Below are 23,111 nucleotides of genomic sequence, written 5' to 3' on the forward strand. Positions count from 1 at the left end.
ATGTAACGGAAGTCCTCTTCGAAGGTTGTTTCCAATGCCAATTAATATAGGTCAGTTTAAGAAAGAAATGTCGCAGTCATGATGTGGTAGCTATAGTAGCTGTAGACGTTAAAAATTACGTGTGTACGTCAGAAAATTTGACACTTGGAGAAAGCCGCATCTCACTATATTTATTCATTCAGAATAAATTTGGGGTTCCCTGTCTTAGCTGCTTCACCCTGTATGTAGGCACTCTAACATACTCTAAACGGAGGCGCTATAAAGTCAGGCGGAGAGTTAACGGGCTCAAGAAGTATAAGAGCGGAGTGAAGGAAAAATAGAGCGAGTGTGAGGGCGGCTCAGTGGTGCTCCTTGCAGGGCGACGGCTGGCGCCGGCCCATGATGGGGGAGCGGCGCGGCGACTTGTCGCGCTCCTTATCCCGGTCCCTCTCGTGCTCCGGGGAGGGCGACTTGGAGGAGCCGCTGCCCTGGCCGCTGTTGCTGCCGCGCTGCGCCTTCAGCCGCACCATCGTGTCCAGGTGCCGGAACCTGCAACACGCGGTACGTCTTGTTAAGGTTTTGTAGAGTTTTGGAACACGTATTATGTTCGAGTATAATGACTTTTCTGGAGACTAGAAATCTACTCTGTAGATTTCGAAAAAGACGGTCGTGTGAAACCCAGCTCGCGCTATTCGTCCACGAGACTCAGAGGGCCATAGACACGGGTTCACAGGTAGATGCCGTGTTACTTGACTTCCGCAAGGCGTTCGATACGGTTCCCCCCAGTCGTTTAATGAACAAAGAAAGAGCATATGGACTATCAGACCAATTGTGTGATTGCATTGAAGAGTTCCTAGATAACAGAACGCAGCATGTCATTCTCAATGGAGAGTTGTTGTTGTTGTGGTCTTCAGTCCTGAGACTGGTTTGATGCAGCTCTCCATGCTACTCTATCCTGTGCAAGCTACTTCATCTCCCAGTACCTACTGCAACCTACATCCTTCTGAATCTGCTCAGTGTATTCATCTCTTGGCCTCCCTCTACGATTTTTACCCTCCACGCTGCCCTCCAATGCTAAATTTGTGATCCCTTGATGCCTCAAAACATGTCCTACCAACCGATCCCTTCTTCTAGTCAAGTTGTGCCACAAACTTCTCTTCTCCCCAATCCTATTCAATACCTCCTCATTAGTTACGTGATCTTCCCACCTTATCTTCAGCATTCTTCTGTAGCACCACATTTCGAAAGCTTCTATTCTCTTCCTGTCCAAACTGGTTATCGTCCATGTTTCACTTCCATACATGGCTACACTCCATACAAATACTTTCACAAACGACTTCCTGACACTTAAACCTATACTCAATGTTAACAAATTTCTCTTCTTCAGAAACGATTTCCTTGCAATTGCCAGTCTACATTTTATATCCTCTCTACTTCGACCATCGTCAGTTATTTTGCTCCCTAAATAGCAAAACTCCTTTACTACTTTAAGTGTCTCATTTCCTAATCTAATTCCCTCAGCATCACCCGATTTAATTTGACTACACTCCATTATCCTCGTTTTGCTTTTGTTGATGTTCATCTTATTTCCACCTTCCAAGACACTGTCCATTCCGTTCAACTGCTCTTCCAAGTCCTTTGCTGTCTCTGACAGAATTACAATGTCATCGGCGAACCTCAAAGTTTTTACTTCTTCTCCATGAATTTTAATACCTACTCCGAATTTTTCTTTTGTTTCCTTTACTGCTTGCTCAATATACAGATTGAATAACATCGGGGAGAGGCTACAACCCTGTCTCACTCCCTTCCCAACCACTGCTTCCCTTTCATGCCCCTCGACTCTTATAACTGCCATCTGGTTTCTGTACAAATTGTAAATAGCCTTTCGCTCCCTGTATTTTACCCCTGCCACCTTCAGAATTTGAAAGAGAGTATTCCAGCTAACGTTGTCAAAAGCTTTCTCTAAGTCTACAAATGCTAGAAACGTAGGTTTGCCTTTTATTAATCTTTCTTCTAAGATAAGTCGTAAGGTTAGTATTGCCTCACGTGTTCCAACATTTCTACGGAATCCAAACTGATCTTCCCCGAGGTCCGCTTCTACCGGTTTTTCCATTCGTCTGTAAAGAATTCGCGTTAGTATTTTGCAGCTATGACTTATTAAACTGATAGTTCGGTAATTTTCACATCTGTCAACACCTGCTTTCTTTGGGATTGGAATTATTATATTCTTCTTGAAGTCTGTGGGTATTTCGCCTGTCTCATACATCTTGCTCACCAGATGGTAGAGTTTTGTCATGACTGGCTCTCCCAAGGCCATCAGTAGTTCTTATGGAATGTTGTCTACTCCCGGGGCCTTGTTTCGACTCAGTTCTTTCAGTGCTCTGTCAAACTCTTCACGCAGTATCTTATCTCCCATTTCATCTTCATCTACATCCTCTTCCATTTCCATAATATTGTCCTCAAGTACATCGCCCTTGTATAAACCCTCTATATACTCCTTCCACCTTTCTGCCTTCCCTTCTTTGCTTAGAACTGGGTTGCCATCTGAGCTCTTGATATTCATACAAGTGGTTCTCTTTTCTCCAAAGGCCTCTTTAATTTTCCTGTAGGCAGTATCTATCTTACCCCTAGTGAGACAAGCCTCTACATCCTTAAATTTGTCCTCTAGCCATCCCTGCTTAGCCATTTTGCACTTCCTGTCGATCCCATTTTTGAGACGTTTGTATTCCTTTTTGCCTGCTTCACTTACTGCATTCTTATATTTTCTCCTTTCATCAATTAAATTCAATGTTTCTTCTGTTACCCAAGGATTTCTATTAGCCCTCGTCTTTCTACCTACTTGATCCTCTGCTGCCTTCACTACTTCATCCCTCAGAGCTACCCATTCTTCTTCTACTGTATTTCTTTCCCCCATTCCTGTCAATTGTTCCCTTATGCTCTCCCTGAAACTCTGTACAACCTCTGGTTCTTTCAGTTTATCCAGGTCCCATCTCCTTAAATTCCCACCTTTTTGCAGTTTCTTCAGTTTCAATCTGCAGTTCATAAACAATAGATTCTGGTCAGAATCCACATCTGCCCCTGGAAATGTCTTACAATTTAAAGCCTGGTTCCTAAATCTCTGTCTTACCATTATATAATCTATCCGATACCTTTTAGTATCTCCAGGATTCTTCCTGGTATACAACCTTCTTTTATGATTCTTGAACCAAGTGTTAGCTATGATTAAGTTATGCTCTGTGCAAAATTCTACCAGGCGGCTTCCCCTTTCATTTCTTCCCCCCAATCCATATTCACCTACTATGTTTCCTTCTCTCCCTTTTCCTACTGACGAATTCCAGTCACCGATGACTATTAAATTTTCGTCTCCCTTCACTACCTGAATAATTTCTTTTATCTCGTCATATATTTCATCAATTTCTTCATCATCTGCAGAGCTAGTTGGCATATAAACTTGTACTACTGTAGTAGGCATGGGCTTTGTGTCTATCTTGGCCACAATAATGCGTTCACTAAGCTGTTTGTAGTAGCTAACCCGCACTCCTATTTTTTTATTCATTATTAAACCTACTCCTGCATTACCCCTATTTGATTTTGTATTTATAACCCTGTAGTCACCTGACCAAATGTCTTGACCAATGGAGAGAAGTTTTCCGAAGTAAGAGTGATTTCAGGTGTGCCGCAGGGGAGTGTCGTAGGACCGTTGCTATTCACAATATACATAAATTATCTTGTGGATGACATTGGAAGTTCACTGAGGCTTTTTGCGGATGATACTGTGGTATATCGAGAGGTTTTAACAATGGAAAATTGTACTGAAATGCAGGAGGATCTGCAGCTAATTAACGCATGGTGCAGGGAATGGCAATTGAATCTCAATGTAGACAAGTGTAATGTGCTGCGAAAGCATAGAAAGAAAGATTCCTTATCATTTAGCTACAATATAGCAGGTTAGCAACTGAATTCCATAAATTATCTGGGAGTACGCATTAGGAGTGATTTAAAATGGAGTGATAATATAAAGTTGATCGTCGGTAAATCAGATGCCAGACTGAGATTCATTGGAAGAATCCTAAGGAAATGCAATCCGAAAACAAAGGAAGTAGGTTACAATACACTTGTTCACCCACTGCTTGAATGCTGCTCACCGTGTGGGATCCGTACCAGATAGGGTTGATAGAAGAGATAGAGAAGATCCAACGGAGAGCAGCGCGCTTCCTTACAGGATCATTTAGTAATCGCGAAAGCGTTACGGAGATGATAGATAAACTCCAGTGGACGACTCTGCAGGAGAGACGCTCAGTAAGTCGGTAGGGGCTTTTGTTGAAGCTTCGAGAACATACCTTCTCCGAGGAGTCAAGCAGTATATTGCTCCCTCCTACGTATATCTCGCGAAGAGACCATGAGGATAAAATCAGAGAGATTAGAGCCCACACAGAGGCATACCGACAATCCTTCCTTCCACGTACAATACGAGACTGGAATAGAAGGGAGAACCGATAGAGGTACTCAAGGTACCCTCCGCCACACACCGTCAGGTGGCTTGCGGAGTATGGATGTAGATGTAGATGTTTTGCGCAATGTAAATAATTCACCTTTACCGTACTGGGAGAAACATGAATGAGCGCGCTGCACAAGTAGTGAATGAGATCCTTGACTCTGTGTTCAAATTTATCTGCGATTCGGTTGGTCACCGGTCGGTTATTCAGCGCTGTGACATTCTTATTTGAGACAAAGTAGCGAGCAGTTACGTTTTTAGATAAGGGGATTTCATATTTGTGAATCTGAAAGAAATTAAGAAGAATACTTTATTACGGAGGTGAACATTTCTTAGATTCCATTCATGGCGAAGATTTTTTTGGAAGTATTTTTCAAGGTAATCGATGCATGCGCAAGAATGAAATGTTTGTTTGTCAGAACTATTAACTGAAGGAAATCTTCGTCCCACAGACAACTAGTAACATTCGTGGTTAGTGTTAGTTTGATCTCCTTTTTTCATTATGTCACAAGTAGCGCAATTAGCTTAAATGTCTTTGATTTTTTTTGGTATTGAGAGAATTTTGTAGTTGTTAGTGTGGTATCAACGTTCGATACGGGTATTCACTGGGTATTCACTGGACGAATATATTATACTAGAACTGACATGTGATTACATTTTCACGCAATTTGGGAGCATAGATTCTGAGAAATCAGTACCCAGGACAACCACGTCTGGCCGTAATAACGACCTTGATACGCCTGGAAATAGAGTCAAACAGAGCTTGGATGGCGTGTACAGGTACAGCTGCCCGTGCAGCTTCAACACAATACCACAGTTCATCAACAGTAGTGACTGGCGTATTGTGACGATCCAGTTGCTCGGCCAACATTGACCAGACGATTTCAATTGGTGAGAGATCTGGAGAATGTGCTGGCCACGGCAGCAGTCGAACATTTTATGTATCCAGAAAGGCCCGTACAGGACCTGCAACATGCGGTCGTTCATTATCCTGCTGAAATGTAGGGTTTCGCAGGGATCGAATGAAGGGTAGAGCCACGGTCGTAACACATCTGAAATGTAACGTCTACTGTTCAAAGTGCCGTCAATGCGGACAAGAGGTGACCGAGACGTGTAACCAATGGCTCCCCATACCATCACGCCGGGTGATACGCCAGTATGGCGATGACGAATACACGCTTCCAATGTGCGTTAACCACGATGTCGCCAAACACGGATGCGACCATCATGATGCTGCAAAGAGAATCTGGATTCATCCGAAAAAATGACGTTTTGCCATTCGTGCACCCAGGATCGTCGTCGAGTACACCATCGCAGACGCTCCTGTCTGTGATGCAGCGTCAAGAGTAACCGCAGTGATGGTCTCCGAGCTGATAGTCCATGCTGCTCCGAACGTCGTCAAACTGTTCGTGCAGATGGTTGTTGTCTTGCAAACGTCCCCATCTGTTGACTCAGGGATCGAGACGTGGCTGCACGATCCGTTACATCCGTGCTCATAAGATGCCTGTCATCTCGACTGCTAGTGATACGAGGCCTCAATAGCTATCTGTTTATAATTACATGTATGCGGTCAAGAAGAATCCTGTACAACCAGTTACATAGAATATATATTATTTTTTACCAACGACTGCTAATTATTTTAGTCGTTGCAGATCCAGACCATGCAGCCAGCACCTTATCGACGTTACTGTCAAACCTGCTGTGATTTATGTTTCTATGTAGCATTGGCCACCAGTCGTCATCGGCGAAGTCTCGTTAGTCGTCATCATAACAGTTAGAGTCTTCTTATGTTATACAGTCTTTTTGAAACTAATCAGAATTATTTCTTCAAGAATATTTTCTAAAAATGAAACGCCCCTCCATCATTGTTAGTAAAGTTTTGAATATTTTGTCGTTTGTGCCTTGCACCTTGCTCCACGCGAAGCCACAGATTGTTTCTGAGGAGCAAAATACAAATTGGGTAATGAGTAGATTATTTTTTCATTAGCTGCTGCTGCATTTGATGATTTAAATTTGCCTTCGAGAACGTCAGTACACCAGACACAAAACAGCAAGCTGTGCATGAGATGAGTTACTTTTATTTCAGGACAGATTTCACTTTGCATTCTTATGAGGAAACAGTTTGTAGTCAAAATAAACAGGTAGTGCGCTGAGCAAGCAGATTAATTTGCGGTGAACGCTGTAGGTAACCTCAGATAGTTTTTTTTTTTTCCTCCGAGTAGAGCAGTATTTAATTTTTGTGGACATTTCAAATCATAAATTGCAATTAAAGTCATGCAGCTTTCAGAAAGTACTTTTCAGTATTGAGTTTCTGTAAGATAACCTTCAAAGAGCACTCAATTAGTTACTTTTGGCATTTTGTTAGATTAGTTTTCATTATTTAAATTTCAGTTTGTTTTGTTTCACGACACTGTTGGCATGAGCAACAGAGAGCTAACGAGCCGTCGGTGTCGTTCAGTAACTGAATACAACGTCTCAGGCTCACGTCACACGAAGAGAAAGGTTTTGAAGAAGAATATACAGTATTTTCATTTATAGTTAAATTCTTATAGATAGCTTACAGTGTATCACCAGCCACTGTGTCACCGTCACAGCCTGTGCCAAAGCGCCGCAATCCAATGACGTGCCCGGTATGGTGTCAGGCCTGAGATACAGAAGCAACTTATAACGTAACATCTATTCTATCTGATAAAAGGTACCCGGGACGTATCAGTAGACATTAATATGGGGTACGTCCACCCTCAGATTTTACTAGGGTTTGTTCTCTGCTGGGGACTCTTTCAATCAGGCGTCAAAATGTTTGTCGAGGAACTGCACCCCATTCTGCCACAGGACGGAGGAGCCGAAACTAGAAGCAGTGATTATGGACGCTGGGCTGTGAAGTGATTCCGACGTTCTAACTCATCGTTTAGGTTTTCTGTCGGGCTCAGGCTGAAACTCTCCACTGTCCAATCTATTTCAGCAATGTCATTATTCAAAAACCATTGCTCCAAAGATACTGATTTATGATTGGATGCATTGTCATCCTGATACACAGTCATCGTCTCCGAGCTGTTCCTCTACTGTACGCAGTACACAGTGCTGTAAAAAGTATCGTTATCCTTCTGCGTTTTAAGTTTTCTAGGCTCACCGTAATGCCACCTCCACCGTGAGCCACTGTTTGCACGACATATGATTGGAAGTAACGTTTTCCAGCCATCGGTCCATCCGATTGCCACAGAGTACAGCGTGATTCAGCACTCCAAATCGTTACCAGTCATCCAGAGTTCTGTGTTGCCACTTTCAACTCCACCTCAAGCGTCGCTTAGAACTAACTACAGAAATGCGTGGCTAATGAGAAGCTACTCGAAAATTGTACGCCATTCTTTTTAATTACCTACTCAGAGTCATCGCGCTGGTTGGATAGCTGATAGCCCCTCGGAACCCGCAAGTGATTCCTTCCGTTGATTAGATGCGACTTCAACAACGACCAGTCACAATGCTCGATGGTTCGTCTTTGTCATTACATGATGTCTTGGTCTTGGTTTAGCTGCGGTTCTTCTTTCGCGTTTCCACTTCAGACACATCGCCAACAGTCTATATGGTACCTCTGGAGGGGTTGGAATGTTCCTGACATACCACTCAGGTCACGTTCAATAATGGTTGCTCATCTGACCTCACTAAATTCTCTTGACCGAACCATTCAGCTGTTACTGATTCTTTACTAAAAACATGGTCCTCCCCACGTCCTTTTCTGTTGGCCGATATGCCTCTTGTGACGTCTTGTGGTCAGTTCCGCGTTACACGGGGTTGTCTTGTAATCTTACATCAGATAGTACATATTCTGCAGGAGACTATGAAGAGCGTTTGCATTCTAACAAATGTTAACGTATCTCTATGTCCTAATAGCATTAGAGCGTGGTCAGAATGACTGCTGAAATGCCTCTGTGCGCGCTCTAATAAGACTAATGTTTTCTTTTGGCTCCCTACGGGAGCGATGAATAGGAGGTTGAAGTGTATTTCTAGATACCTCGCTTAATACCCGTTTTTGCAGCATTCTGAGGAATTCAGGGGATAGCTAGTTGGCGTCTATCTTCGTGGTCATGCCAGGTCAAGCTTTTCAGCATCTCCATAATTCACTTCTACGGCTCAAACAAACTTGTAACTATTCTTCCTGCCCTTCTCTTAATTTACTCAGAATTTCCTGTTGGATTTATTTTGCTTGGGTGCTACACGCTCGAGCAATATTCTAAGATGCGACACGAAGTTGGTTCAAATGGCTCTGAGCACTATGGTACTTAACTTCTGAGGTCATCAGTCCCCTAGAACTTAGAACTACTAACCTAAGGACATCACAAACATCCATGCCCGAGGCAGGATTCGAACCTGCGACCGGAGCGGTCGCGCGGTTCCAGACTGCAGCGCCTAGAACCGCTCGTTCACTCAGGCCGGCTGCGACGCGACGTGTTTTGTAAAAATTCTTCTTTGTAGACTAACTCCATTTTCCCAATATTTTGCCAATGAACATCTGTTTGTCACCTGCTTTAACTACGACTGTCCTTGTGTGATCGTTTAATTTCATATCCCTACTAAGCGTTACACCCATGTATTGGCATGAGTTAACCGACTGCAGCCATGACTCATTGATATTATAGTCATAAGATGCTACCTGTTTCTTTTGTTTTTTGTTCTTTTGTTTTTGCGAAGTGCACAGTTTCACGTTTCTGAATATGTAAAGTAAACTGCCACTCTATGCATCACTTTGAAATATTATCGAGATCTGACTGAATATTTGCGCAACGTTTTCCAGATAGCACCTCACAATAGATCAACAAAAAAAATGTTCAAATGTGTGTGAAATCTTATGGGACTTAACTGCTAAGGTCATCAGTCCCTAAGCTTACACACTTAAATTATCCTAGAGACAAACAGACACACCCATGCCCGAGGGAGGACTCGAACCTCCGCCGGGACCAGCCGCACAGAATAGATTAACATGTGCGAAAAGCCTACCGTTGTTATTAATATCATTTACATACAATAGGAACAACGAGAATCCGGATATACTCTCCTGCGACGTGCTTGAAGTTAATTCCACTTCTTTCGACGGCTTTTCAAGATACTGCAGGCTACATCCTTTCTACCGAGAAATTCTCAGTCCTGTCACAAACTTCATACGATCGTGCTTTCATTGATAAGCTTCGGTGTAGTACAGAGTCAAATGCTTTTCAGAAGTCAAGAAATACTACATCTGTGTGAATAGCTTCACCCATGGCTTTTAAGATGTCACCTGAAAAAAAATTCGAGTTGTGTTCCGCATGATGGATGTTTTCGGAATCGATAATGACTGACGTGGACGAGGTCTTTGTATTCGAGATACTTCATTACATTTGGGTCCAGAAGAAGCTCTAAGATTCTACAACAGATGGACGTCAGTGAGACTGAACAATAGTTTTCTGGATCACTTCTACTACTCATCTTGCAGTCCGGTGTAATCAGTGCTTTCTGGTACAGTTTTTTGTTCGAGGAATCTACGGTATATTATGGTCAAAATGGGTGCTAACACAGTAGAAAATACTGGATCCTATCTGGCAGGGATTCCGTCACATCTTGAAGCCTTAGTTAATTTGACCAGTTTCAAATATTTCTCAGCATCTATGTCAATCATGTCTGCAGTGGTGCGAGAATTAAAATGTGGCAGTTCTTCTATAACTACCTTCCTAAAGAAACATTTGAAAACAGAGTACTTAGTTAGGCCTCACATGTTCTGTAGATCAGTTTTACGATTCTTATCGACGTGTGGAACTCGTCAGTTTACAGGACACGTATAACTGGGGCTACGTGGTAGATAGAGTAATTAATGAACAGCTGATGCACTTAACTAAGGAAGAAAGAAATCTGTCACATAACTTGATTAAAAGAAGGAATTGATTAATGGATACATCCTGAAGTATCAAGAAAATAGTTAACTTGGTTACAGGTGGGAGAAATTGTAGAGGGGAACCAAGGTTCGAAAATAATGGACAGCTTGAAGTGGATGCACAGGGTGATAATTATTGAACTATATGAAATAAAATCGTCCTAACTACTGAACGGTTTGTGTTAGAAAATACAAACTGGAGGGTTGGCCGCGGGGCATGATGTGAATTAGCATACGCTAGTTATGGTTGGGTTTAGAGTCAAAGCCCACTTGCATTTGGATGCGTTCGTCAATAATCAAAATTCGCGTATTTAGGCGACTGAGAATCCGCATTTCGCGATCGACAAGTCTCTTCACCCTCTACATGTGACGGTGTGGTGTGCAATGTCCAGTCACGGAATAATCGCTGTGGTTTTCGAAGATGATTTCATCCCCATGATCCAAAGTAACCTGATTTCGAGAAGATGTGGTTCATGCAAGACGGAGCTCGATCCCATCGAAGCAGGAGAGCGTTTGATGTCCTGGAGGAGCACTTTGGGGACCGCATTCTGGCTCTTGGGTACCCAGAGGTCACTGGTATAGGCCTCGATTGGCTGCCAAATTCTCCGCATCTGAACACATGTGACTCCTTTTCCTACGGCTTAGTAAAGACTAGGTGTACAGCAATAACCCCAAAATCATTGCTGAACTGAAACCAACGATTCAGGAGGTCATATTTCAGCGGGTCATGGAGAATTTCGCTATTCGTTTGCGCCACATCATCATTTACATGCTGATTAAAGTGTGTGCACGCCGCAGTTTGTAACTAATTTACATCTTTTTCATATAGCTCAATAATTGTCGCCCTGTAGATCACAATAATATCGAACATATAAGGGTACTAGAAAAGAACAGACCAGCATGGAGCTTCTGACCACATTGTGAACTGAATACCACACCAACATTGTAACTTCTATCTGCTTTCATGTTTTAATAAATATTCATCGGTATGATAAAATCAATCATCCAGAAGAAATGATTTTGTACTAAATTTATAATTTGTTTTGATACTTGTCAAACATTTTATGCTATTGGGCAAATGGGCAAAGACTTTTGTTGCTGCATGTTGATTTACATTGTATGCGAAAGACAGCTTTTGTATTGAGTAATATAGGTCGTTCTCTCATCTAGTGTTGAGTGTCTAGATATAAAACTCTTCTCAAGCAGTAGTGGATCGTTTATAACGAATTTCATTAGCGAATGCCATATATACATGCATATACATATCGCGAAGGAACGCTTAAAATGTATAGCAGCTGGAAGAGGCGTCCATAGTTATGTGGTTAAGTAAACCATATTTTCTCACTAATAGTTTTTCTTCTATTAGTAATTCTTTCTTTTTTTCTTTCTATGTCATCGGATACCCCAAAAAATTATAACAGAAGATACTTATCAGTGAAAGCATGCAACATGTGTTAGAATGTTGATCTGCTTGTTTTCAAAGCTGGCAGTAATATGAAAAGGAAGAGTTGCTAAAATTAGTTGTTTGAGTGGTTCAGTAACATGTGTATTCCAGTTCATTTTTCATCAATGCATACACCGTAAAATTTGGAACATTCTCTTAATTGAGTCCTGTTTAATTACATTAATTGTTGGTATTGTTCCATTTGTCGCAAAACAAAGCTGAGTATTTTTTTCTAATTTGACTTAAAAAGAGTCACTTCCAGAGCGCCTTTCAATAATTATTTTGAATATGTTGTTAACTAAATCTTCTATTTCTTTCTTTCTCTCTAACAGAATTAATTATAGCGCTTCGGTCATCTGCAGAAAGTAGTGTTTCATATATATATGAGGAATAGGAATGACCCCTAAATTGAAGTCTAGGGGACATCATTCATGAGAACGACCATTGCTTCGTACACTAGGTAATTGTTGGAACATAATCATCTTCAAGTATTTTTGAATCGTGCTTGCGCTGATAAAATTGGTAAGCGTTGGATTAGAAAACTGTTTTTGGGCCGATGACAAAATTTAAATGTTCCTTGGCATTTTCAGTACTGCTTCGGCAGTTGGTTGCTTACGGTACTGATGTCTTTAGTAGCCATTATCCATGATATGAAGTGCAGACGACGGAGAGAACCAAAGTCATACGTTGTTTACCAAATTTACGTGTCGAACAACCTAAGGACCATTGTGGAAATTGCCGGAGAAAAGCAGGCTATGGTTTTGGATTCCAAGATGTTGTAACGGATGTTCTGCAACACTCGAGACACAGAGTCATGGTCTGCGGTTAGTGGATTTCCCTTCAACATTCTTTACGGTTTATTTTTCAGTATTATATCCAAATGTGGTCTGCAAAACCAGTCACTTGTGGATCTGTAGTGTAACGTTGCTTTAATGATCTCGTCGTGAACTGAACGTTAAGCTTTAACCTTTCTTTTCTTTTCCTAAAATGACCGCCGCGAACATTTCGCATAGGAGATTCGTCATTAATGGTCTGTTTTCACAGAATGAAAAATAGAACACACAGGTGACTACAGCGATAAATTATGCAACGGTTACAACCATGATACGAAGTATGTTTACTATCATTAGATCTACGTTTATTAGAATGAGGAACTACCCTTAAATTTTATTGCAGAACGGATTGCAGAGGCAAGTTACCTTGTAGGGAATTTGTTAAAATATTCTAGTGCAAGTAACTCAGAAGATGTCATTACTGTCATTAAGCTCTAGCAATATTTTGCTCTCCACTAGAACCGCGCATTTTAGCAGTGAAGGCAGCAAGTATCCATTAACCACGTTAGTTCACAACGATGACCGAGAGGTGTGCTACACCTTTATATCCTTGCACACAACGACCGTTTCACTGCACATAGCATTTGAAAATAAATGTCTGTTAAGGCTTCCATAATGCGTTATTTCATACCGTTAAAAAAAGGTGATACATCCTTGGAAACAACATACTTGAGCTCTTCTGCCGGCCGCTGTGGCCGAACGGTTCTAGGCACTTCATTCCGGAACCGCGCTGCTGCTGCGCTCGTAGGTTCGAATCCTACCTCTGGCATGGCTGTGTATGATGTCCTTAGGTTAGTTAGGTTTAAGTAGATCTAAGTCTAGGGGACTGATGACATCAGATGTTAAGTCCCATAGTGCTTAGAGCCATTTGAACCATTTGAGCTCTTCCAACACAAGAAATCACTCTCTGGAGTTTAGTAAGCCTAGCTTCATTGTTAGTGATTTTATTGTAAAGTACAGCGATCAGAAATGCTCTAAATATTATCTTTCTGGCATTCCTAAGGTTCCTAGTATGTACCAGTGAATCTGCCCTACATTTCGTCGAATGTACTCAGAATGCCGAGATGTGGAAAGGGTTTCCACACAGAGGTATTGTTATGAAACAGCAGAGTACGCAAATAAGCTATTATTGCAGCTACAAAAATTAATAATATAAAAAAACTTGCTAAACTTGACTGTCGTTTACTTTTATATTAGTGGGACGAATTTTCTTAAAATTTCCGGAATGAGTCTGTTTTGCGGAATAATATGCGCTGTTGTGTTAATTACCGACACTTTATAATTGCATGTTGGAGGGAGACTCGAAATGCATCCTTTCCTTAATCTTTTATTCTTTACTTTTGAGGTTCTGGGTTCAAGTCTCAGTTTGGTAGATAGTACTGGACGGTTAATTGCCATAGCTTTGGTGATTTTAATTCTTATTGTTTATCCTCTGGCATAATTCTTCTCTTTGGGCATGCCCGTATGCTAACTGCAATAACGTTGTAAAGGTTTTATGCTATGACTTATTCAGCTTCCCTGAAGTGATAAAGTAACGTATGTATAGTGTTTAGGTGCGCTTAATGGTTACGTAAGTTTCAGAACATTTTTAGAAACGAATATCGGCAAACTAAGGGACCATTCAAGTTATGGAATGTAGAGTCTTGTATGCTAATTTACAGCAAAAAATACTATCTGGTGGACGATCACGGTGTATAAGTTGGTTTTAATAGGTGTATAATCACTGAAATCATTATAAAGAAGGCTATTTTCAGTTCTTAGTCCTATGAAAATGGCATACAAGTAATTTCTGTAAATGGAGTGACACGAGTATGTTTGGCTATCAACACTTTCATCTGTCGCTATAAAGAGCGAAGCAGCAAATTGTAAGCCATCCATTATTTATACATCAGAAACATCGTCATCTTTTCCTTCTATGAAAATATTTGTGGTTAATACTGTTTAAAAAGCGTTGAGTAGTAATTGTGAGATTGTGTGGCACACAGCTGAGGAAGGGGACCGTGGGGAGATGCACAGCAGCAAGGTTCAGTATGCCACGTGACCTGCCAGTATCACTACTCTGTAGATTCTGTGTCGTATCAGTTTTTCTTTTAGTACGTACATAGTGACAATTATTGTATCTTAGCATTGTTATTATGGGCAGCTTAAAAGAAATATAGCGAATAGAACACGAATAATAGAGAGTATTAACGTTTTTTGTTAAGCCAGTTTGAGAAGAGAACGTGGGAAGCAGAATTAGTGCCTGCTGGTGGTGCATGCAGTAGTACTGCCATTTGTGAAGAGAGAGAACAGGTGCAGCACTTGATGTGGGTCAGAGGCAGAAAGCAGGCAAACCACACCGCATAATATTCTCCGTTTCTCTTCGTGCAGGAGACATCAGGCACCCGCCGAATTATCTGTTCAGAACTCTAATAGCAGGCAACAGATAAACAGGTAATGAAAGATTTTTTTTTGTAATTTTGTTCTCTGCAACCAATAGTACAGCCTCATGCCATTAAAATGGAGGCTTCATTTAGCAGTGCATTTATTTACTGAATCAGTGATTAATCTTACATAGCGTCCAGCAAGCAATAACGACTGCGTACGGCTCATCTTTACACCAACGTAGGCGATATAAGGACTTGTGTATGTAGAATTAGATGCTACATAAGAAACAATTTGCAGCGGAGATTAAAACTGTCGCTTAATCGGAACTGAAAACGAGATATTGTCTTTGGTGGATGTATTTCTTACCGGCTGAGTTATACAGGCAAAGGTACGGCTCAGTACCAACCCACACAGCTTCGTGGTAGGGTAGCTCATTCGGAAAGAGCATTTCCAACAAAATTCAACGTCTCTGGTCCGAGTTGCGGTTCGGCACACAGTTTTCATCTGCCAGGAATTTCCAGCTGGATTGATCTTCAAGTGGAGTAACGGCAGGTTTCCGGTCCAGCCATTTTAATTTACCTTTTCCATAGTTCTCTAAATAACTTCAAACAAATTCTTTATATTTTGGTGAACATGATGGCGGGCGATCCCTTCCGCGTACCCTTTCAAATAATGTGATATTTCCGAATTTCACGAAATATTATGATCTTAGCAGAAGAAATAATTCAGGAATTTGTACTGTCCTCTATGTTGTTGATTTGAAGCGTTTCAGTTTCTGCTCTTGTTTGGAAACAGAGAGCTGCAAAGCATGTGAAATAATCAATAGACGCCAATAATAAGAAACTGTAAATAGCAGGCGTATGTAAAGTTTTACTCAGTTTTCTGCCTGAATATTTACAGCTCAGTTCGTATTCGCACATTTATATTCTAGACAACTTCTTCTTACATTTCATACGTGGACGACGACACTGTGTTCATTTGCATTAGAGGGTGGTGATAGTAACCTTGAATTTTATAGCAGTTACTGAAGACACAACCAGTCCTCTATACAGTCTATAGTGGTAGAAAACGAGAGGAAGATGTTCGTTCAAAAGACCCAGGGGATTTACAAGAACACGTTGTGTTTTGAATCATGGTCGAAGTAAAACCTGAGCTGTTGGCCTCCGATTTTAATTCTGATTCAAAATGCACTCGGTGAACTGTAGAGCCTTCGACTGCAACAGAGAGAAACATCACGTCCTTGCCGCACCAAATTACAACAGTCTAAAACTGGATATGAAAATTAATAAAATTCGTATAGTTGTATGGCTTATGTCAGTGGAACCACAGGTAATGAAAATTATATACGTTTACGAGACTACGATGCAAAAATGAAACAGCACCCTTTGTCTTTAAATCCATATCCAAACAGTAGTGGTGGGTCTTTCTAAATTTCTCACTTTTCCTCTCTTTTCCTGACGAGCTGGGAGAGTGGGATAGCGGCTACGCAGTAGGGAATCTCAGAGAAAATATTTTTAGTTCCGGCTTTTACCTAGGAACCAACTATTTACAACTTTTTAGTTGGAACAATATTATCAAAGGAAAAAAATGAAGACCTAATACATGTACATGTAATTGTGTAGTTCGTGGATGTTTCAGAATAAAATTGACAGCCTGTTCAGTACGTAGTGGCTTGTACCTATCACGTGAAGTCTGCATATAAATGAACAGCGATGTTGCCTGTGAGAATCAGCGTTTGAATAAAATGAGTAGGAGTCAATTTACTCTTGTCGATAATAACCACACAAAATTTTCCTTTCAGTGACCTTTTTCGGTCATGTAAAGATTGGCTACGATAGCTAAAAGATTTTACTAACGCCACCAGAACGGAAGAAAATCGGCACTATTTTCTAATGTGGGGGCAAGGCACAACTCATGCTGTTCTCGGTAGCCACCGTGCGTATCTTCAACTTACATGTCGTGGGCGAACAGTCTGGAAGAAAATCCATAAGGTCTTACAGCAACGAAGCATTTCGCACAGTTACTATAGACATTCGACGAGTTACCTTGTATTATAAGCAAACTAGAACATGGTCTCACGGCCAAAAAGAATCATTCTAATCCTAATTTTATATGGCGCTTGTGGACGAGAATAAATTTTGTTTGAAACAGTAATATTTTAAGAAATCACTATCTTTGTGATTATCGAACGTAGCCGCGTTATGCCTTGCACTTTATCATACGTTTTATTGGTTTCAGTTTTCACCATTGCACTTGAAAATAGCTGTATAGCTGAAATCTCAATAGTAAAATAAATAAAGGAATGACAAACTACAACTTACAATCAACTCAAAAATGGCTCTGAGCACTATGGGACTCAACTGCTGAGGTCATAAGTCCCCTAGAACTTAGAACCACTTAAACCTAACTAACCTAAGGACATCACACACATCCATGCCCGAGGCAGGATTCGAACCTGCGACCGTAGCGGTCCCGCGGTTCCAGACTGAAGCGCCTATAACCGCACGGCCACTCCGGCCGGCTTACAATCAACTGGCGGCCATGATTGGAGCCCCAAAAAGGTAACAAACAGTTGCCCCGTTTGAAGACAGAAATTTTGTATTTGTTGTCGAACAAACTTCCAGAACACACTGACCACAAGCATTGTTCAGTAAATGCGTAACGTAAGTAGTTTTACTCGTCTACGAAACAGTATAAATACTGAGACGTGATATGAACGATTTCCGGAACTGCATGGAATACATGGCTGCAACATAAATTCGTAATACTGACTAGGAACCCATTCAGTGCGTGGTCACTAATGGTCAATGATGTTTACGGCGTTTGGCGCCCCATATATTGTCTATCTTGCAACCACAATATTGGCTACTAATGGCAACAGGGGACAAGAACTGAGGTATCTGATTGTGAGCACAGCATGAGGCTACGGAGCGCAGTTGAACTGCTTAGTCGACGAGTAACTCACAGCAGTGCTACAGTGCTAATGGTGTTGATATAAAGCACAGCAATGACAACGATAAACAAAGCAAACCTTTCATTATTGAATCTACAATAACCGTTCCTCATTCAAGGGAGGACAAGCCGCACTTGTTACAAAAACTAGTCTTCTAGCGTTTCAAGGTTCCTCGATACAATTCACAGGATACGTATGACAGTGACCGTCAACGTTATGCACATCAAACTGCGCGACATAGATTACAGTGTATTCAGGGGAAGAAGTGGATGGTTACATAACTTCAAACAGTGCCACAGAACTGGAAAACGTAAGATAATGAAATTTCAAACAAAGCGTTAACTTGACGATGCACAGCAGACTGTGGAATTGGCCAGAAAAATCGTTCAAAAGAAACGAGCCGGAAGGAAAGTACAGAAACGAGTACCTGTTTGTTAGAAGTATTGACCCTGGCTGTTGAGAGCCTAGTCCAATTGTGACACAAGGCGGTGAATGGCGGCCTCAAAAATTTCCCGGGTCTGCGATGTGAACCAGTTCCGCGCGTGCAGCTGGACGTCGCCGTCCACACGAGTGCAGGAAAGATTATGCTGACGTTCTTCTTTGACCAAGATGGCCCACTTCTGGTTCACTTCTTGCAGAATGGAACAACAGTAATTGCCAAGCGTTACTCGCAGACCTTGACCACCCTTCGCCAAGCGATCAAATCAAAACGACCAGGCAATCTCACCCGTGGCGTCATTCTGCTCCTCGACAGTGCAAAGCCTCATACGGCCAACACAGTCGCGGTACTCCTCCAGAAATTCAAGTGGGAGATTCTGGGCCACCCTCCATACAGTCCGGACCTCTCTCCCTGTGATTACTCCATTCTTGGTCCCCTTTAAAAGGCTCTGAGGGGCAAACGATTCACCTCGGTCGACGACGTTCAGCTGTACGTGCGGAACTGGTTAACATCGCAGCCCCGGGAATTTTATGAGACAGCTATTCACCGCCTTGTGTCACAGTGGGACAAGTGTCTCAACAGGCAGGGTCAATACTTCTAACATACAGGTACTGGTTTCTGGAATTGTGCCTCCGGCTCGATTGTTTTGAACGCCCCTTGCGGATGAGATAAACAAACTTATCCCATCGTTCAGTAAGGAATTTGTTTTCAACTCCGAGCAATCTGGATCTGAAGAGGCAGTGCGCATGAAAGGAACCCTGGGAATTAGAGGTATCAAGAGAATTTCATAAAGATCAACTAACATCAGTACCTTCACGCATTCGTATACAATTACGCCGACTGTTAATCAGGTTGGAGGTTGTTCTGGACCCTACGATTTTTTCTTGTGTACGTGATCTTGCAAGAACAATAGCGAATATTTACGTCACAGGAAGCAAGAGAAGGAAAAAGGGCGTAAGAGAATTAGAACTATGCTTTTGGGAAATAGTTGGTTAAAATAATTCCATTTTGCTTGATTCCTGGTCTGCGTATAAAAGTCATATTCCTGTAGAGTAAACTATCCCTCCCGAAAAGTTTGTGACATTGCAGTTCATTCCACCTGGAACCAATGGACAAATTCATCCCCTGGAGGTTTGTTTTATCCGTCTCTGTAAAATATACGGTATTATCGCACAACCTGCAGCTACGTCTTAAAGGAAAGCCAGTTTCACGATAAGCTCCACGACATACTGTTTCACCTTCGTTTGCTTGCCATCACATTCTATCAGTTCTCATCACCTAATTACACCAGTATGATTATATATGCATTCTTCTACAGTGGATAACTAACTGAACGTCCTACTTGCTTTGTATCTCCCAAGGAGTTCGCCTTCGATCTTGATGGTGCGAACGTTTGTGATCACTGTGCCACGCATTTTCGCTCGGTGTTCATGGTTTAAGTTAATGGTTTGTTTTGAATATTTATTGAGTGCTGACGATGTCCATTTTGTGAAGTGTAATACATACGTCCCAAGCAGGTTGATCTCTGCACCTCGCAGACACGCATTTCCTGTCGCTCTTCTGATGCATCTGGTGAGTCATTACCAGCTAATATTTTTCCTGTGACAACTGTTAACATTGTCAAATAAGCCTTACTTAGATTGAACTTGCGATCTCGCACTCAAGGGGCTTCTTGTGAGAACTGTCGTACGATCTGTGTCTCTAGTGCACGATACTCCAAGTTTCATAATGAAAGCGCTTGACAATAAAAGAGAAGTGTGCCCGAGTCAATGAAATGTTGTCAAGTAATCGCAAAAAACCGCAGATAACTGTAGCAGTCAGTTTTAAAGTAAATTCAGGCACGAAGTTGTAGTTTATGTAGATATGTAAATTAATTGGCTACGACATGATCGATCGAATAGGTATTCACACCGAAATGTTGCATTTCAGTGTAGCTGAAGACGAAATAATTTGACACATCTGCTAAACTCGTATAACTGAATTTAGGAGCAAGTCAAGTGTATCTCTCTCTTAGAAGATGGGTGGATTGAGATAATCTTGTCGAGAAATGGTTAAAATGGTTCAAATGGCTCTGATCACTATGGGACTTAACATCGGAGGTCATCAGTCCCCTAACTAACCTAAGGACAGCACACACATCCATGCCCGAGGCAGTATTCGAACCTGCGACCTTAGGGGTCGCGCGATTCCAGACTGAAGCGTCTAGAACCGCTGGGCCACACCGGCCGGCTGTCGATAAATGCTCACAAGGAAATATTATTCGTATGTTATGTCACATGTTAAATTAGTATTGTACACCACGAGATAATACATCTCAGCGATGTAATTTAGCATCCATGGGACACAAGAAAAATTAATTCTGTATTCTGTTTGACTGAGAATTTTTCTTTTCTAATTCCCACAACAACGAATGATGAGGAAACTGTGCTAAGAGTTTATGATTTGGTATTGGTCTGGTACGTCTTTGACTTTTCAACAACAATGAAATAGTTGAGACTTGTAGCTTTGGAGGTGGTTTACAGTTAACAGATTGTCGTACCGTTAACGTAACTATTCTAACATTCGTATAATGTTTGGTCCCCTCCCCCAAACCAAACAATCATTCATATAAACTGGTGCTGAGATGTAAATGAGCCATTTTCTTTACGGGAATTTGGAGTTCAATGTCTTAAAAAAGGAAATTTTTCGTTCCCTCCGGGACTGGACTCGGTCTGTAATAAAGATATAAAATGTGTACCAATTGCCGACACTAGACCGTTGATAGCGGAATTTTGTCAGATTACTCAACAGATACAAGAAATAAAAGTTGGCTGTAACGTGACGTCTATAAAGTATGAGTAGGTAGGCTCTGACTGTTTAACACAACGGAGAGATTATTTTTTACAGCCCCATTTTCATGCAAAGTAGGTGGGCCATCGGCACAAGTTAGTCATCTTCATAGAGGCTGAGATGCTCCGTGAATCAGGCAGTTTGAGGAAACTGAGTGAGTGTGTCACCTTGCTTAACGCGCCTCATCCGATGTCACAGGAGAGAGTGAGATACGTGGTGCGTATAGTTCCAGTACTTCCAGATGACTCGAGCTCAAACTACTGTGTACTTTTTCGGTAGTGAATGGAACACGGTGCAGCACAAAGCGGAAGGCTGTGTTTGGACTGATTTCTTTTATAAGATCTAGACTACGGGCCATTAAAATTGCAATTCCAAGAGGAATATCAAACAACAAAATTTTATTTATCATGCGCATACACTGTAAAATGAAGAACAGATGAACAAATCTGAAGGCAATTTGGGATGTACATGGTGCGAAATTTAATACACTGTTGCCTCTAACCAGACAGGACATCAAGTCAAACTGAGTTGCGGTGACATATGAGACGTCATTTCACGCTACCTCGTCTCTATGTCAGGTGTCATCAGTTATAATGCCAGGTGAGTGCGGCTGTGCCACTCACTCGGCAACCCGTAACCAGATGTTTTCAGTAGCTGAGAAATCCGGAGAACATGCTGATCAGAGCAACTGTCGAACACTCTCTGAATGGGAATAAATCAGGACAGTACGGGCAACACGAGGTCTTGCGCTATCTTGTTGGAAGATAACGTCACGGTCACCTTGGAGACAGGGCTCAATCTTCGGCATCAGCACCTCAGAAATGTAACTAGTGCTGTCCAAGTCACCAATTTGGCGAACCACAGATAATAATGTAGTGTACCAAGGAACACCAAGGTGCTGGGTCTGTATGACGATGACTAATGCAGTCTGGCAACATTCGTCCTCTTCGGTGCCTCGACAGATACATCGTTATGGTGTGGGCGGAACTACAACTTATTTGAAAGTTGGGGTTGTTTGCGGGAGGAGAGCAAACAGCGAGGTCATCGGTCTCATTGGATTAGGGAAGGACGGGAAAGGAAGTCGGCCATGCCCTTTCAAAGGAACCATCCCGGCATTTGCCTGGAGCGATTTAGGGAAATCACGGAAAACTTAAATGAAGATGGCCGGACGCGGGATTGAACCGTCGTCCTCCCGAATGCGAGTCCAGTGTGCTAGCCACTGCGCCATCTCGCTCGGTCCACTTATTTGAAAGGATGACGTGCTGTCCTTGCTGCGTCTGTTGTTATCACTGGGAACAACATTGTTGGCGCTTCCCTCCATGGTGATGTCGTCAAGGAAGGCCACAACAGTGGTAGCCGTTCTAGCAGCCTATGCTACTCCAAGAGTCATTGCACTGTCTGTATGGGTATTTTTCTTCTGCAAACAGGCTAATTTCCTGACTCAAAGCATGTAACGTGCCTGTACGATTCCGCACGGCCGAGTGAACAACACACCTATCATCTCGATCACTGTTCGCTCTGGGCCACTGCATGTTGCTGAGTAGAGCTCTTCTGAACCCATCAATTCCATATTTGTATGGTAGGCGCGAGGTGTCTACCAACTCAAGCAGCAGTACCACGGAACAGTAAAAGGAAGTCTCGATGGGTCACAAGCCTGCCGCTGCAGGATTCTGACAATACTGCTGCTAGACGTTTCTCTTTGTTACAGGAAGTATATCACGATCTTCTAACTGATACCCTTCAGTTAGATTTCTGAAAGAGAAATCCGTTGCAAAATCTTACCATATCTGCAAAATGTAGATGGTATTATTCTTATCTAATTTTGTGACTGGGCTGAAGTGTTGAGCATTTGCATATCGAAGAAGGTAGTATA

At 41.9% G+C, this 23,111-nt stretch overlaps 1 protein-coding gene across 1 annotated transcript in view; it reads right to left on the bottom strand.

The window, feature by feature from the left end:
- Positions 1–338: 338 nt before the first annotated feature.
- LOC124606038 (aromatic-L-amino-acid decarboxylase) overlaps positions 339–23,111 on the bottom strand; it is a 309,333-nt gene continuing 286,560 nt past the window's right edge. Inside the window, exon 11 of the mRNA XM_047138002.1 lies at positions 339–528. Coding sequence (XP_046993958.1) covers positions 339–528 — 190 coding nt within the window. The remainder of the gene's footprint in view (positions 529–23,111) is intronic.

This window comes from Schistocerca americana, chromosome 3 (genome assembly GCF_021461395.2).
Source record: "Schistocerca americana isolate TAMUIC-IGC-003095 chromosome 3, iqSchAmer2.1, whole genome shotgun sequence".
Lineage (NCBI taxonomy): Eukaryota > Metazoa > Arthropoda > Insecta > Orthoptera > Acrididae > Schistocerca > Schistocerca americana.